The 16,062-nt window shown below is 41.2% G+C and overlaps 1 protein-coding gene across 2 annotated transcripts in view; it reads left to right on the plus strand.

Moving 5' to 3' along the window:
- The first annotated feature begins 14,973 nt into the window (after positions 1-14,973).
- Positions 14,974-16,062, plus strand: part of CNGA3 (cyclic nucleotide gated channel subunit alpha 3) — a 56,434-nt gene continuing 55,345 nt past the window's right edge. For both annotated transcript variants that reach the window (XM_029601876.1, XM_029601875.1), the window contains exon 1: positions 14,974-15,074. In XM_029601876.1, the coding sequence (XP_029457736.1) occupies positions 14,974-15,074 (101 nt within the window). The remainder of the gene's footprint in view (positions 15,075-16,062) is intronic.

Here is a 16,062-nt window from a genome sequence, read left to right on the forward strand (position 1 = left end):
CTTTCCTAGCCAATTTGTATTTGTGGCTGGGAATTGGGGTTTAGGTAACAAGGATACAGAAAACAGGAGGGGGAAAACTGAGTCATTTTCACCTTAAATGGCAAGAAAATCAGCAAATCATGTAAATATATATTCTGCAGCTTTAAATATATTTACTAAAATTCATTTCTACTGGTTTTGAGTGCAGCAGCAACAATGCCAGGACTATATTGGGTCTATAATCCAGTCCAGGAATGACATATAATGGAGATGACACTCACAACTAAAAATTATTGTAGAAAAGGAATTGTTTTATGGCCGACATTTTGTTCCCAGCTGGGACAGTCCTCAGAATTTCAGAGATATTCACTACACTGCTTTAGATATAAAAGTGCCTGCATAATCAAAAGGGGAGTTCAATTTTCATGTCAATAAGCAACAATAGAAGCTGTAAGGATAAACTGGAATGCTGTGTAGAATGTGTAAATGAAAGAATAAGAAAAATATTAAGGAGGGATAAATATATATATTCTATTATTCACAAACATTCTTTATTTTAACAATGTGGACATTGAGATTGGATTTAGAGATTCACAAGTTAACTTAAGAAATGGACATTACAATGTCACTAATTTCACATTCATCTGAGTGAGCTTCTAATGCTTCTTTTCCTTCTCTGTAAGGAAAAGGTTGGCCAAATGGGTTGGCCATAATTTTAATGACTCACTAGTGGAAGGGTTCCTTCCAAAGAACTTAAACATACCTCTGCTTAGCCTTCCCTTAAAAAGCCATCACTGGACCCCATTCTAGTGGAGAATTTCAGGTTGATTTCTAATGCACTTTTTAAAATTAAGGTGACAGAGCAAGAAGTGTGGTTACAGATGGAAGAGTTTTAGCAGGAAAATGCTGCCCTGGATCCTTATCAGTCAGGTTTCAGGTCCAATCACAGGACCAAAACTTTACTGGTAACTTGTTGGATAACTTATTGAGAGTCAAGGACAAGAGAATGTTCAGTGTTAACCATCTGGGGTTATTTGCCAGCATTTAATCTTATATCTCATCAGCTATGGCTGCAGTGGTTAACAGATTTAGATATCTGAGATGTGGTTTATCATTGGTTTGCTTTTTTCCATCCATTTTCAGCAGAAGACCCTGGGTGGCTCTCACGCAGAAGAGTTTCCCCTCCATTGAGGAGTCCCCAGGACTTGTTGCTGTCCCCTGTATTATTTTTTTTGAGACCTTGGCTACTGTCATCTGACAGCATAACATCAAGTCCCACAACTATGCCAATGATATGCAGTTATATACCCCTCTCCTTGCTGAGATAAAGGAAGTTGTCAATATTAATACCTGTCTGGCTACAATCTAGGGGCCTGATTGTTCCCATAAGCATAGAATGGGAGAAAAGCCTTAATGAACCAGGCAGTAGGTTTGGACAGTGGCAAACAAATTTCATCTTAATCCAGCCAAATCAGGCTATTCTTTTTGCTTCTCTGGTGTTGGCACCTGCAATATCTGATGTTCAACTCTCTTTGGCTAACTCAACACTTCCACTCCAATAAGAGTTTCAGAACTTGGGTATGTTTCTAAATGTAGGATACGGCTTGGAATCGCACAATGGAAAAATATTTTTAAAATGCATTTTTTCAGTTACATATTATTAACAAAGTGAAGTTGCAGTTTGGTACATCAGCCCTATAATTGTTGATCCAGGCTTTAATGATCTCATGACTGGACTATGGCAATACCCTTTATGATGGATTAAGCCCACAGTATTTTGGGACAGCTGCAATTGCTCCAGAATATAATGGCCTATCTAATCACAGGAAACTTCACTTGAAAGAATTGATTTGGCTCATAGTGTTGCGGTCCCGGGCTGTGCCCCGGGACCTTCACTTACCTCTGCCCCGGCCCGGTCCACTGGCATCTCATTTGGGCTTGCTCGGGCCTCCGACGCGGCGCTCCTCTCTCGAGGGAGACACCAGCGTCCTGCTGCGGCTAACCCCGCCCCCTGCGTGCACACGCGGGAGCTCCCAATTTAAAGGAACCAGCGCGGGAAACCCCAGCACTGCCCCAAGCTGATGTCAGACGCTGCAGGGTATTAAAACCCTGCAGCCACACTCCTACCTTGCCTTGCAACGAGGTTGACTCTTCGGAGTGACTAGTTGTGCTCCCTGTTCCCGGTTCCTGCTTCTTCTCGACATCTGATTCCTGGCTCCTGACCTTGGAATTTTAGGTTTTTCTAAAGTGGGAGGGGTTCCCTTTGCTCTGGATAGATTTAGGCATTGCGGACATTTTTCTTTTGGAATAGATTGGATAAACACCTTGTAAGGCTTGTTTCTGGTCTTAGTTCTTCATTTAAGAGATACAAAATTTTCTGTTCCCTCTCCAGATATGAGGCAGACATTGTGATGATCCAGGAAACAACACCTAAATTATGCAGAGCAAAGCAAGTTAAAATCCTGGTGCATGAATGCTGCATTTTGGGTTTCTTCAGGCTCGAAAAGAGCAATGTTGTCATACTTTGTAGTAAAAAGGTCTCCTCCTCTGCTGAAAATGTTATTTCTATTCCAGAAAGGCACTTTTTGATTGTGAAGGGGAAGTTGATGGGGGAAGTGTAGTATGAGGTAATGTATATGCACCTAACAATTACAATCATGTTTTTTTAAAGAAAATATTGGAACACCTGGGGTCATTTGATCTTTGTCCTATTTTTTTGACGATGATTTTAATATTGCGTATATCCCCTCTTTGGATAGGTTGGCTGGACCTTCAGTTGAGGAAACTGGCCAACATAAAGGTAACAGGTTAAATTTACTAGGTGCCTGGAGAGTATAACATCCACAAGAGTGAGTTTATACACATCTCCAGAGAATATATCACTCAGTTGTTACATTTTGATATCTCAGCGATGTTTTTTTAAGGTAATTACTGCCCAAATCAGCCCTATTGAAATTTCAGATCATGCCATGATATGTCTTGATTTAAACTGGAGGGAGCAGTGGGATGGAACTAGAGCATGGAGATTTCCAACCTATATTTATGAAAATTCTCTCTTTCATGAGTATTTAGTTAGGAAGTGGGCTGATTTTCAAGAACATAACTTGGAGCACAAAGTGGAAATTTGGGAAATTATGAAGGTAGTCCTACGTGGTGACATTATTGCTTTTATGATTAAACATGGGAAGGATTTAGACAACCGATTGATTAAATTGGTGAAGGAAGTGCGGAGGCATAAAGCAATTTTAGCAAATAAGTCAGAAGTAACTAAAGCCAGCTATCTGGCCTTGCAAACTGCATCAGCAGACTAAAAAAAATCACATGGCTTTAATGTGTATTTTAACTACACCTTTTTCATTTGTGTAAAGCCGTGTGATAGGGCTTTATTATGCTGTGTGATGTTTTTAGTAGTTTTAAGCTGCTGGAGATCCAGCCTAGCTATCAGGGCCCTTCAACAACCACTGGGAGGGGGGGAGAGAGAGAGAGAGAGCGAGAGAGAGCACCTAGTCATAATGCCCTCACACTAGGTAGGTATTTATACCTCTATATGAGGCCTATCTAGTCACTCAAGGTGAGGTTGTAGGTATTAGTGTAGGGGTCAGGGGACACTTTGACATTCAAAGTGAGACACTCTCTTGTGAAGATTTGATGACCTTCGGAGTGAGGAAACTCACACAAAGATGAGATTTGTGCAATGTTCTCTCAACCTAGCTTGATGTTCCATAATACATTTGTAGGTAACAAATATTCATATAATAATATTTGTATTTCTAAAAGGAAAAGGAAGTAAATACATGGTTTCATAATATAATTAGACTAAAATATTAACTAATTAGCATAGTAAACTAATTGTTAATAAAGTTTAAGTTATTAGAGAGGCAGTATAATGAGTGCAGAGATAATACATTTAAAAGTATACATTACCTTGATATATGTCCAGTATTCATAAAACATTAATTTAATAGTTCTTGGAAGGCTTGTTTGAAAAGCCAGGTTTTGATGCCCTTTTTAAATAATTTGATGTCAGGTTCCAACCATATTTCTTTTGGTATAGAGTTCCATAGTTGAGGCCCAGCAATAGAAATGGCTCTATCTCTGACACCATCAAGCTAGGTTGAGAGAACATTGCACAAATCTCATCTTTGTGTGAGTTTCCTCACTCCGAAGGTCATCAAATCTTCACAAGAGAGCATCTCACTTTGAATATCAAAGTGTCCCCTAACCCCTACACTAATACCTAAACCTCACCTCTAATGACTAGGTAGACCTCATATAGAGGTATAAATACCTACCTAGTATGAGGGCATTATGGCTAGGTGCTCTCTCTCTCCCCCCTCCATCCCAGTGGTTGTAGAAGGGCCCTGATAGCTAGGCTGGATCTCTAGCAGCTTAAAATAGTTCACCCAGTGGTTGTACATAGGAAATACAACAATTCTGGCACTTATCGCAAAGTGTGAAAAAGTTATCGCAGTTTGCACTAATATCTATGCAAAGCGCTAAGATAGCACACTTTGTGATAAACTGCCTATTACCATAAAACACGCCATTTTCCTATCGCATGCAATATTTAGTGCATTTTGATAAATCCAGGCCTTAGACTGTAAGCCCTCTGGAGATAGGGAAATACCTACAGGACCTGAATGTGAAGCACTGAAAGAAGTGTGAAAAACAGCAGAATATATTAGTTTCAGTCCGCGTTGGACACGGGTTGTGGAGGTGCTAATCCCCTTATACCTAGCACCTATACAACCCATGTCCAACTGCGGGTTATACTGTGTCACTGTATTGTATCGGCCCCCGTTTGCGCCTCATCTTCCGGATCTGAAATTCTTTGTTCTACTTCTGATACTCTTTTAGCAAAAGCAGCCATAGTAGCCGAAGATTCTTCCACTTTGGCATAAAGCTGCTCAAATTATATTTCTAATGCTTTAACCACAGCAGTAGTGACTTTTTGCACCAGGGTTTCACTCTCTGATGCCACTGAAGCCACAGAATCCACCATCTTGAATTCCAGAGGCTGCATTTTCTCCTTTTCTCGTTTTGTAATTTTTGTTGCCATTCCTCAGGTTGCTCAATGTTCAGGTGCTTGTTGTGAAAGAGAATATGTAGGGTTTTTGTTTTTTTATCAATTCTAGAGCATTAAAGTTAACTGATGTGTCTTGATTGTGGGGCAGCCCCAGGAGCAGGCAAAACACATCTGGTCCCTGCTCAGCACATCACATGATCTCAAACAGTCCTCCTGTTGCTATTTAAAAGCTAATCATATTAAAATAACGCAACTTGTTTTGTACTTCTATTAGTAATTGTATCACAGTGAAAATAAACACAATCTGAAGTTCTGCCCAGCTGTTTAAGAATGTGCTGCTTCTAGAAACACTTGGTTGAACTGCATATAAATAAATTCCTACAAACTTATATTAACTTCTTTTTATTTATTTATTTATATTTTTTTATATACCAAATTTTTCATCGAACATATCAAACCGCTTTACAGTAGGTAACAAATATTCATATAATAATATTTGTATTTCTAAAAGGAAAAGGAAGTAAATAAATGGTTTCATAATATAATGAAATAGACTAAAATATTAACTAATTAGCATAGTAAACTAATTGTTAATAAAGTTTAAGTTATTAGAGAGGCAGTATAATGAGTGCAGAGATAATAAATTTAAAAGTATACATTACCTTGATATATGTCCAATATTCATAAAACATTAATTTAATAGTTCTTGGAAGGCTTGTTTGAAAAGCCAGGTTTTGATGCTCTTTTTAAATAATTTGATAGAGGTGTGAATCGTGTGATCGATCGTCTTAATGATCGATTTTGGCTGGGGGGGAGGGAAATCGGATCGTCGTGTTTTGTTTTGCTTTGAAATCGTTAAAAATCGTAAATCGAGGGAGGGCGGGAAAACCGGCACACCAAAAAAACCCTAAAACCCACCCCGAACCTTTAAAACAAACCCCCACCCTCCCGAACCCACCCCCCCCCAAATGTTTTAAATGACCTGGGGTCCAGTGGGAGGGTCCCGGCGTGATCCCGGCGCGATGTCCCGCTCTCTGCCCACGGCTGCTGTGAAGAGAAATGGCGCCGGTGGCCCTTTGCCCTTATCATGTGACAGGGCAAAGGTAGCGCCGGTGCCATTTTGATTCCTAGCTCCCGACGTCACGCGCCCAGGAGATCGCTCCCGGACCCCCGCTGGACCCCCAGGGACTTTTGGCCAGTTTGGGGGGGGGCCTTCTGACCCCCACAAGACTTGCCAAAAGTCCAGCGGGGGTCTGGGAGCGACCTCCTGCACGCGGGCCGTATTGCCAATCTTCAAAATGGCGCCGGCGCTACCTTTGCCCTGTCACATGATAAGGGCAAAGGGCCACCGGCGCCATTTCTCTTCACAGCAGCCATGGGCAGAGAGCGGGACATCGCACCGGGATCGCGCCGGGACCCTCCCACTGGACCCCAGGTCATTTAAAACATTTTGGGGGGGTTCGGGAGGGTGGGGGTTTGTCTTAAAGGTTCAGGGTGGGTGTTAGGGGTTTTTTGGTGTGCCGGTTTTCCCGCCCCCTATTTAACAATACAATACAAATGCCCCTGACGATAAATCGTGGGCATTTGTATTGTATCGTGCACTCTAACGATTTTGGACGATTTTAAAATTATCTGACGATAATTTTAATCATTCAAAAACGATTCACATCCCTATAATTTGATGTCAGGTTCCAACCATAGTTCTTTTGGTATAGAGTTCCATAGTTGAGGCCCAGCAATAGAAATGGCTCTGTCTCTGACACCATTTAGATGGGCAATTTTAGGGGAAGGAATTGGTAACATTCCTGTACCTGTTGATCTAGTATTTCTTGAGGGAGAATGGAAATGAAGAGAGGATGTTAGTCATTCAATTTTGTCATTGTATAGCGTTTTATGAATTAGAGTAAGAGTTTTATATTTAAGAGGCAGCCAGTGAAGGTCCTTTAATATTGGGGTAATATGATCTGATCGTTTGGATCCTGTCAGAAGTCTGGTTGCTGAGTTCTGCAGGAGTTGCAATGGTCTTGTTGTGTTTGTTGGGAGACCTAAGAATAAAGAATTGCAGTAGTCTGTACTGAAGTCTTTAGGGAATAGAAGGGGTTTTAATCTTTTAAGGATAGGTAGTTTAAAGTATCCGTCGTTAATGACTTTTTTAATCCCGTTTTTCAGTGTGAATTCGCTGTCTAAAGGACCCCTAGATCTCGAACTTCCAGGGAGATGGGGTAATTTTTGGCGGCTTTTTAGATTTCAAGTTCTTTTGCTTTGCTTATTTTAGGTGAGATGTAAAGAATTTCTGGGGTTTTTTTGTATTAAGGGAGAGATTCATTTGAGCTAGTACTTTTTCAATGGCGGATAGATAAATATCCCAGAGTTTAAGTGTTAGGTCTATAGATTTTCGATTGGAATTAGAATTTGAACATTGCCAGCGTAGAAAATATGAGTTAGACAGAAACCGGATAGAATTCTGCATAACGGAAGCATATAGATGTTAAAAAGGGTAGAAGAGAGGGAGGATCCTTGCAGTACTCCATATTGAAGTTTAATAGGTTCAGATTCTTTATAAAGAAATTTTACTTTGAAGGATCTATTATTTAAGTACGAGTAAAATCATTTCAGTGCGGATTCTTTGATGTCTATTTCACTGTGAGGTAGATCTTAAAAACATACGCGCGCATGAACAAAAGTACACCGGATTTTATAAGATACGCGCGTACCCGCGCGTATCTTATAAAATCCGGGGTCGGCGCGTGCAAGGCTGCGCAAAATCGGCAGCCTGCGCGCGCCGAGTCGCACAGCCTGCCTCCGTTCCTTCCGAGGCCGCTCCAAAATCGGAGCGGCCTCGGAGGGAACTTTCCTTCCGCGTCCCCCCACCTTCCCCTCCCTTCCCCTATCTACCCCAGCCCTACCTAAATCCCCCCCTACCTTTGTTGGGCAAGTTACACCTGCTTGAAGCAGGCGTAACTTGTGTGTGCCGCCTCGGCATCCCCCGGCACAGGCCGCAGTGCTGGGGGACTCAGGACCCGCCCTCCCAGCCCGCCCCCGAGCTGTCACCACACCCCCGGACCCACCCCGGACTGCCCCTGACCCCAGACATGCCCCCGGACACGCCCCCTCCAGCCTCTTTTACAAAGCCCCGGGACTTACGCGCATCCCAGGGCTTTGCGCATGCCGGCGGCCTATGTAAAATGGCGTGCCAGCGAGCAAGTGCCCTGCGCGCGTAAATCCTGCAGGATTTACGCGTGCAGGGCTTTTAAAATCTAGCCCTAAGTCTGTCAAGGAGGATCTTATGGTTAACTGTATCAAATGCTGCCAAGATGTCCAGCATGATCAGGAAGTAGGTTTGGATGTTATCGGCTCCTCTTAGGATAATATCATGTAACGAGGTTAATAGGGTCTCAGTGCTAAAATATTCCTAAATCCATGTTGTGCTGGGTATAGGGTACTATGCTTTTCCAGATAATCTGTTAGTTGATTGTTGATTATTTTTTCAAGTATTTTTGATAAGTAGGGAAGGTTGCAAATGGGTCTCAAGTTTGATAAATCAAATGAATTGGATTGTGGTTTGTTAGTGATTGGTTTGACCCAAAGAGAGAAAAAGAGAGACACTTACACATTCTGCTGTTGTGCTGCTGCTCATGTACTCACTGAGTACCCCCGCCCCACTGACAGGTCAATACAGTATGGATGCGCTAAAAAAAAGTGCATCCGTTTTCAACTCCCGTTCTTTGAATGCAAGCACAGCCCCCCTCTCCTGGGCTCATAATACAGAATGCAAATAAGGGGTCGCACTAAAAGGAGGTGCTAGGGACAATTGTGCACCCCTAGAGCCTCCTTGGCCCAGAAGAGGTGGCTGTCAGCAGGTTTGGAACATAAATGCTCAATTTTGCAAGCGTCCATTTTTCTAACTGGTGTACAGCCACAGGTTAGGAAAATAGATGCTCATAAAATTGAGCATCCGTTTTCCTAACCTGATCTGCCAGCACATAACAATATCAGCCTGTGAGCGAGTACATGAGCAGCAGCATTATATAAAGTTTTTGCTTGCTGCCAGCCCTTCCATGGCCTATAGCTGTCCCCTCCCTTTCTTATTACCACCCCTTCTTAGCATCCACTCTCCAGGAGGCTCACATCTACAGTCAGTATATAAAGCTCACAAGATGCCAGTTAGCCACCTCTGTACTAACAGAATGCCTCACACATACAGAACACAGACAGAACCTCACCAAATACAGAAAAAAAAGACCAAAAAGTAGAAAAGAAATATGCAGGCAAAAACTAAACTGGAAACCTCAACAAGCCTGACTGCATTATGCAGTACAACAATGGAAAAAGAATTACCACCATTCCTCATAAAACATCAAATAAAATCAAGAAATATAAATCACAGCAAAACCATACTAATATTCAAAAAATAAATATTTCAAAACAGCCAACAAAGATAACATCCAATAATTAAAAACTCACATATATTTGTTTTACTATTTCCCCAAACACCAATAACAGACATCAAATAACACCCCAAAATTAAAACTAGTAAGGATTTAAAAATCTCCCGCTCTCCATACCTAGGATCTTTTGATGGCTAGTCATCCTGAGGTTGTTGAGGATGGGGAGAGAGGGAGCCACACAAACTTTACCATCTCTCTTTCACACACACAAACATACTTACATGTGTTAATTCTATCACACAGGCTTTCTCTTCCTCACTCACACACCCTCCCTGGCTCACTCTCTCATTCTCACATACAAGCACACACACACAAGCACTCTCTCTCTCTCACACACAGGCAACTCTTACTCACAAAACACTCTCTCTCACACACATACAATCATAGGACTCTCTCACTCAAACATTCTCTTAGGACCTTGTTTTCATTCGCCGCGGGATGGGCTCTGCAGCAGCTTACCATTCCTCCTTCATGGCAGTCTGTCAGGACCTCGTTTGAGGCTGCTGTGACAGCTTACCAGGTTTCTTCTCTGGCCACTGTGGGCTAGGTTCTGTGGCATCCCAACTGGACCTCTTCTTCAGCCATCATTTAGGGGATGGGGGGAGGATGTGGACGTTACGGCAGGAAGTTTCTGCATGCTGTGATTCTCCCCTTCTCAGTAGCCGATTCCCAGGCAGAAATTGTAAACGTACAACTTCTGCCCATGAGCTGCCTGCTGAGAAGGGGAAAGATTGCAGCGTACAGTAAACAAAGGAGACGGCCAGCAATACAGACCAGATTTCTCTTGCGAGCTGCGGTTTGTGCTCTAAAGAGCCGCATGCAGTTCACAAGATGCCAGTAGGCCATCCCTGCTATATTGAGTTATATGAGTATGACCATGTTCCAATTAAACTGTATTTGTTTGTGCTTAAAATGTCCATTTTGTAAATTAGAAGTGGACAAACTACTTTTGGTTTGTTGACTTATTTGCGTAATTATTGTTTTATTAGCAGAATCTGGCATAATATGAGTGAAATCCATATTCAAAAGTCATTTAAATGGATAACTCAAATGTTATCCATCAAAATTTCAAAATAGGCACTCAGCCACTTATCCACCTGATTTATAGCCAGATAAGTAGTTATCTGGCTATAATTTAACTGGATAAAAAATGGCTGTTCCAGGGCATTCCAGGCAGGGGTTGAGTTATCCAGTAACTTAGCTGAATATTGCATATATCTGACTAAGTGGCTTATTTTTCAAATCTTGATGGGCCATTATCACATGCAATAAGGCCCTATTGCTCGCAATAACAACTGCATCGCATCTTTAACATTTAAATGAGGGAAAGAGGTGGGATTAAAAACATTTTATGCCAGCACCGCTGCGGGCAATAATATTTTACACATTATCACTGGCAGTAGCACCGGAAATAACACCTTTTGCACTGGTACTATGGAGGCGATAGTGTGCGGCATGGGTGCAACAACGGTGAGCGAAAATTCACTGCCGCGATGCGGCTGGCTGCACATTATCACCTCCCACCCCTTTTCTGGCCGCGGCTCTTCATTCCACTATATTTATAGCGGAATGATAAATCCTACCGTAAGTTAGCTGCATAACTTTAGACCTGCTTCCAAATAGGTCTAAAGTTATCTGGTCTTGTGTGGCCAGATAACGTGCTATTTAACCAGATAAATTTAAAAGATATCCAGCTTAATCAAAAAAAAATGCAAAAACAAATGAAGTAAAAGGTTCAGCAGGCCAATCTCCTCCCTCTCCCAAAACTCATACAAAGATTCTGTCGAGCTATGCTAGCCTCACCCCGCAAACCAGTTTTAATCCTGGAGAAATCCCTGACATTGTACCCAGGTCCCCTGTACCATATTTGATAATTAGGACGATCGACTAGCCCCACCTCCCTTCCCTTCCACAAGGATGATATGTGGAACTGCTCCCCCTTCTGCCCTGATCCTCTCCATTCCCCCCCCCCCCCCAATCCCCTTATTTTTCACTTCTGAGAGTGAGGGACCCACTGTCCCAACTCCTGGCACCTCCAGTGCTGCTCTGACAGAGGCAGTGCTGGAAGTGTAAGCTTGGAATTCCCACTTACCAAAATATTTAACAATAAAAATAAATAAATGAGCTGTAGCTATAATTTCCAACCTTTGGGTTACTTATGACTTATATTAATGTAAATATCCCTATGCAAGAAGTTTATGATTTCAATTGCTACATTCTGAAGTTTGCATTTCCCATAGAATATAGCTACAATAGAGGCAGTTGCGAGAAGGTCTACCAAAGTATTGCATGTAGATGCAACACCATGAGTCTTACAGACCTGGGTATGTGTACCCTAGAGGAAAGAAGGGAAAAGGAATGAGGGATATGATAAAAACATTCAAGGGTATAAATCATGTACAAGTCATGCATTTTGGTGAAAGATAAGAACATGCCATTCTGGGTCAGACCAAGTGTTCATCAAGCCCAGCATCCTGTTTCCAACTGTAGCCAATCCAGGCCATAAGAACCTGGCAAGTACCCAAAAACTGTCTATCCCATGTTACTGTTGCTCGTCATAGCAGTGGCTATTTTTTAAGTCAACTTTACAGCAGGAAATGGACTTCTCTTCCAAAAACTTATCCAATCCTTTTTTAAACACAGCTACACTAACTGCACTAACCACATCCTCTGGCAACAAATTCCAGAGTTTAATTATGCATTGAGTGAAAAAGAACTTTCTCCGATTAGTTTTAAATGTGCCACATGCTAACTTCATGGAGTGCTCCTAGTTCTTCTATTATCCGAAAGAGTAAATAACAGATTCACATTTACCCGTTCTAGACCTCTCATGATTTTAAACACCTCTATCATATCCCCCCTCAGCCGACTCTTCTCCAAGCTGAAAAGTCCTAACCTCTTTAGTCTTTCCTCATAGGGGAGCTGTTCCATCCCCTTTATCATTTTGGTCGCCCTTCTCTGTATCTTCTCCATCGCAACTATATCTTTTTTGAGATGCGGTGACCAGAATTGTACACAGTATTGGTGCAATCTCACCATGGAGTGATACAGTGGCATTATGACATTTTCCGTTTTATTCACCATTACCTTTCTAATAATTCCCAACATTCTGTTTGCTTTTTTTGACTGCTGCAGCACACTGAACCGACGATGCCTAGATCTCTTTCTTGGGTGGTAGTTCCTAATGGGGCAGATTTTCAAAGGCTACGTGCGTAACCTGAGAAAATATGCCCGTGCATGCGCCAAGCCTATTTTCCATTGGCTCGGCAGCGCTCACAAGCCCCGGGACACGTGTAAGTCCCGGGGCTTTCAAAAGTGGGCAGTCCGGGGAGTGCGATGGTGGTCCAGGTGCGTGTCTGGGGTCAGGGGGTGGTCCTTGCACGTGCCGAGCCTGGATTTTATAACATGCACGCGGCAGCGCGCGCATGTTAGAAAATCGGGCATAGATTTGTTCGTGACAGGTTGCGCAAACAAATCTACACCTGTGCATAAGTTTTCAAATCTGCCCCATTATGTGTAACTATACCATGGGTTATTTTTCCCTATATGCATCACCTTGCATTGATCCACATTAAATTTCATCTGCCATTTGGATGCCCAATTTTCCAGTCTCACAAGGTTTTCCAGAAATTTATCTCAATCTGCTTGTGATTTAATTACTCTGAAAAATGTTGTATCATCTGCAAATTTGATTACCTCACTCATCTTATTTCTTTCCAGATCATTTATAAATGTATTGAAAAGTACAGGTCCCAATACAGATCCCTGAGTCACTCCACTGCCCACTCCCTTCCACTCAGAAAATTGTCCATTTAATCCTACTCGCTACTTCCTGTCTTTTAGCCAGTTTATAATCCATGAAAGGACATCGCCACCTATCCCATGACTTTTTACTTTTCCTAGAAGCCTCTCATAAGGAACTTTGTCAAACGCCTTCTGAAAATCCAAATACACTACATCTACCGGTTCACCTTTATCCACATGTTTATTAACTCCTTCAAAAAAGTGAAGCAGATTTGTGAGGCAAGACTTGCCTTGGATAAAGCCATGCTTTGTTCCATTAAACCATGTCTTTCTATATGTTCTGTGATTTTGATGTTTAGAACACTTTCCACTATTTTTCCTGGCACTGAAGTCAGGCTAACTGGTCTGTAGTTTCCCTGATCGCCCCTGGAGCCCTTTTTAAATATTGGGATTATATTAGCCACCCTCCAGTCTTCAGGTACAATCGATGATTTTAATGATAGGTTACAAATTTTTACTAATAGGTCTGAAATTTCATTTTTTAGTTCCTTCAGAACCCTAGGGTTTATACCATCTGGTCCAGGTGATTTACTACTCTTCAGTTTGTCAATCAGGTCTACCACATCTTCTAGGTTCACCGTGATTTGGTTCATTCCATCTGAATCATTACCCATGAAAACCTTCTCCGGTACGGGTATCATCCTCTTCAGTAAACACCGAAGCAACAAAATTCTTTAATCTTTCCGTGATGTCCTTATCTTCTCTAAGTGCCCCTTTAACCCCTCAATCATCTAACGGTCCAACTGACTCCCTCGTAGGCTTTCTGCTTCAGATATATATTTTTAAAGTTTTTACTGTGAGTTTTTGCCTTTATGGCCAACTTCTTTTCAAATTCTCTCTTAGCCTGTCTTATCAATGTCTTACATTTAAATTGCCAAAGCTTATGCATTATCCTATTTTCTTCTGTTGGATCCTTCTTCCAATTTTTAAATGAAGATCTTTTGGCTAAAATATCTTCTTTCACTTCACCTTTTAACCATGCCAGTAATCATTTTGCCTTCCTTCCACCTTTCTTAATGTGTGGAATACATCTGGACTGTGCTTCTAGGATGTTTTTTGGTTTTTTTTTTTTAACAATGACCACGCCTCTTGCACACTTTTTACCTTTGTAGCTTCTCCTTTCATTTATTTTCTAACTATTTTTCTTATTTTATCAACATTTCCCTTTTGAAAGTTTAGCACGAGAGCCATGGATTTGCTTACTGTCCCCCTTCCGGTCATTAATTCAAATTTGATCATATTATGATCACTATTGCCAAGCGGCCCTACCACCATTAACTCTCTCACCAAATCCTGTGCTCCACTGAGAATTAGATCTAAAATTGCTCCCTCTCTCGTCGGTTCCTGAATATGTTCTTAGAAGAAGGTATCATACTAGGAAGATGAAAGGAAGAAAACTCAGGAGTAATATAAAGAAGTTTTGTTTTTTTTAACTGAAAAAGTGGTGGATGTATGGAACAGTTTCTTAACAGAGATGGGAGAGGTAACGACAGTATTGAAATAAATTAAAAAAAAAAGTCATGTATATAGAATCTTTAGTAATGGGGGAAGTGATTTTAAAGTCATAGATCAAGTAGAGTGTCTGGTATTATAGTAGGAAGGAGAAAATCAAAATAGTTATGCTATGCATTTTTACCTGCTATCATAGCCTCTGGGGTTTTTTTTTTATATTTTCTCTATAGATGCCATTTCAAAGTTGAATGAATGGATAACGAGATGGCTAAAATCAGCACCCAAGAGTCTCACAATGCCTTGAACAGGCTTTCTGTCAGGACCACTGATGAAGATATTGAAAGAGCTGAAAATGGTGCTAGCAGGTAACATTCCATTGATCACAGCCAAAGTGAAAAAAAAATACATTTTTAAATCAAAACACAAGACATCTAGAGATTTTGCACAAAACAATAATCGGACTCTTGATTGAATATATGAATTAATTTTTATTGAACTTCAAGCATTATTAACAGGGGAAAATGTAGAAATGATAAGATGGTTAAAATTCTTTGTATGCTATAAATCTGTTGCATTGAGCCAGCTTGAATGGCAAACTTTGATAATTAAATACAATTTGCTCAGTAGGCTGGCTATTGACAGCATCTGTCTTGGTGATTTTATGGGGTTCAATTAATCCAAATTCCAGAGTTTGTAAATCTTCCTGCAGAAAAATATTAATTATCTCGAGTGAATATCTCAGTGTTCATGCAAATGCACTTTATAGGACAACTATTTAGCATATTCATGGAGTTTAAGACAGTCACATTGGGCCACATTTCATTAGCAACCTAATTTCAATATCACTTCTTATTGCTATTCCTTTTTGGATGTGTGTCTTTCCTCCCCTTAAATGACATGCTACACATCTATGATAGGGATAGTGAACGCCTAATGGGAATGCTTTCATGTCAGCAGGGAGAAAGGGTATGAAACCAGGAATGGATGTCCATTCTTTAAGCATCCTTTTTTTAAAGCATCTCCTGCTATAGAAGTCAATAGTAATCAAAAAGAAAATAATCTTTGATTTATATACCAAAATATTGACATTCCAAAAATTCAATTAGTTACAGCAAAAGCTATAAACATGGTCACACACACACAAGAAAGTGAGTTATAATTCTTTTGCTGTCTGTGAGAAAGTGATCCTGTTTCTCCTCCTTAACCTGTGCAAGGCCAGGCATTTAGCCTGGTCCACCTTAATTCCCACAGTGGGAGGGGAGAGCCATGTGGACAACAGAACCCTGCTGGGAGAGGAATAAATATGCAAACCCAGATAGGATCAGGAGCCCCCTTCCCTCCCCTGTTTTTCCA

The sequence above is a fragment of the Rhinatrema bivittatum genome, chromosome 5 (genome assembly GCF_901001135.1).
Source record: "Rhinatrema bivittatum chromosome 5, aRhiBiv1.1, whole genome shotgun sequence".
NCBI classification, from domain to species: domain Eukaryota; kingdom Metazoa; phylum Chordata; class Amphibia; order Gymnophiona; family Rhinatrematidae; genus Rhinatrema; species Rhinatrema bivittatum.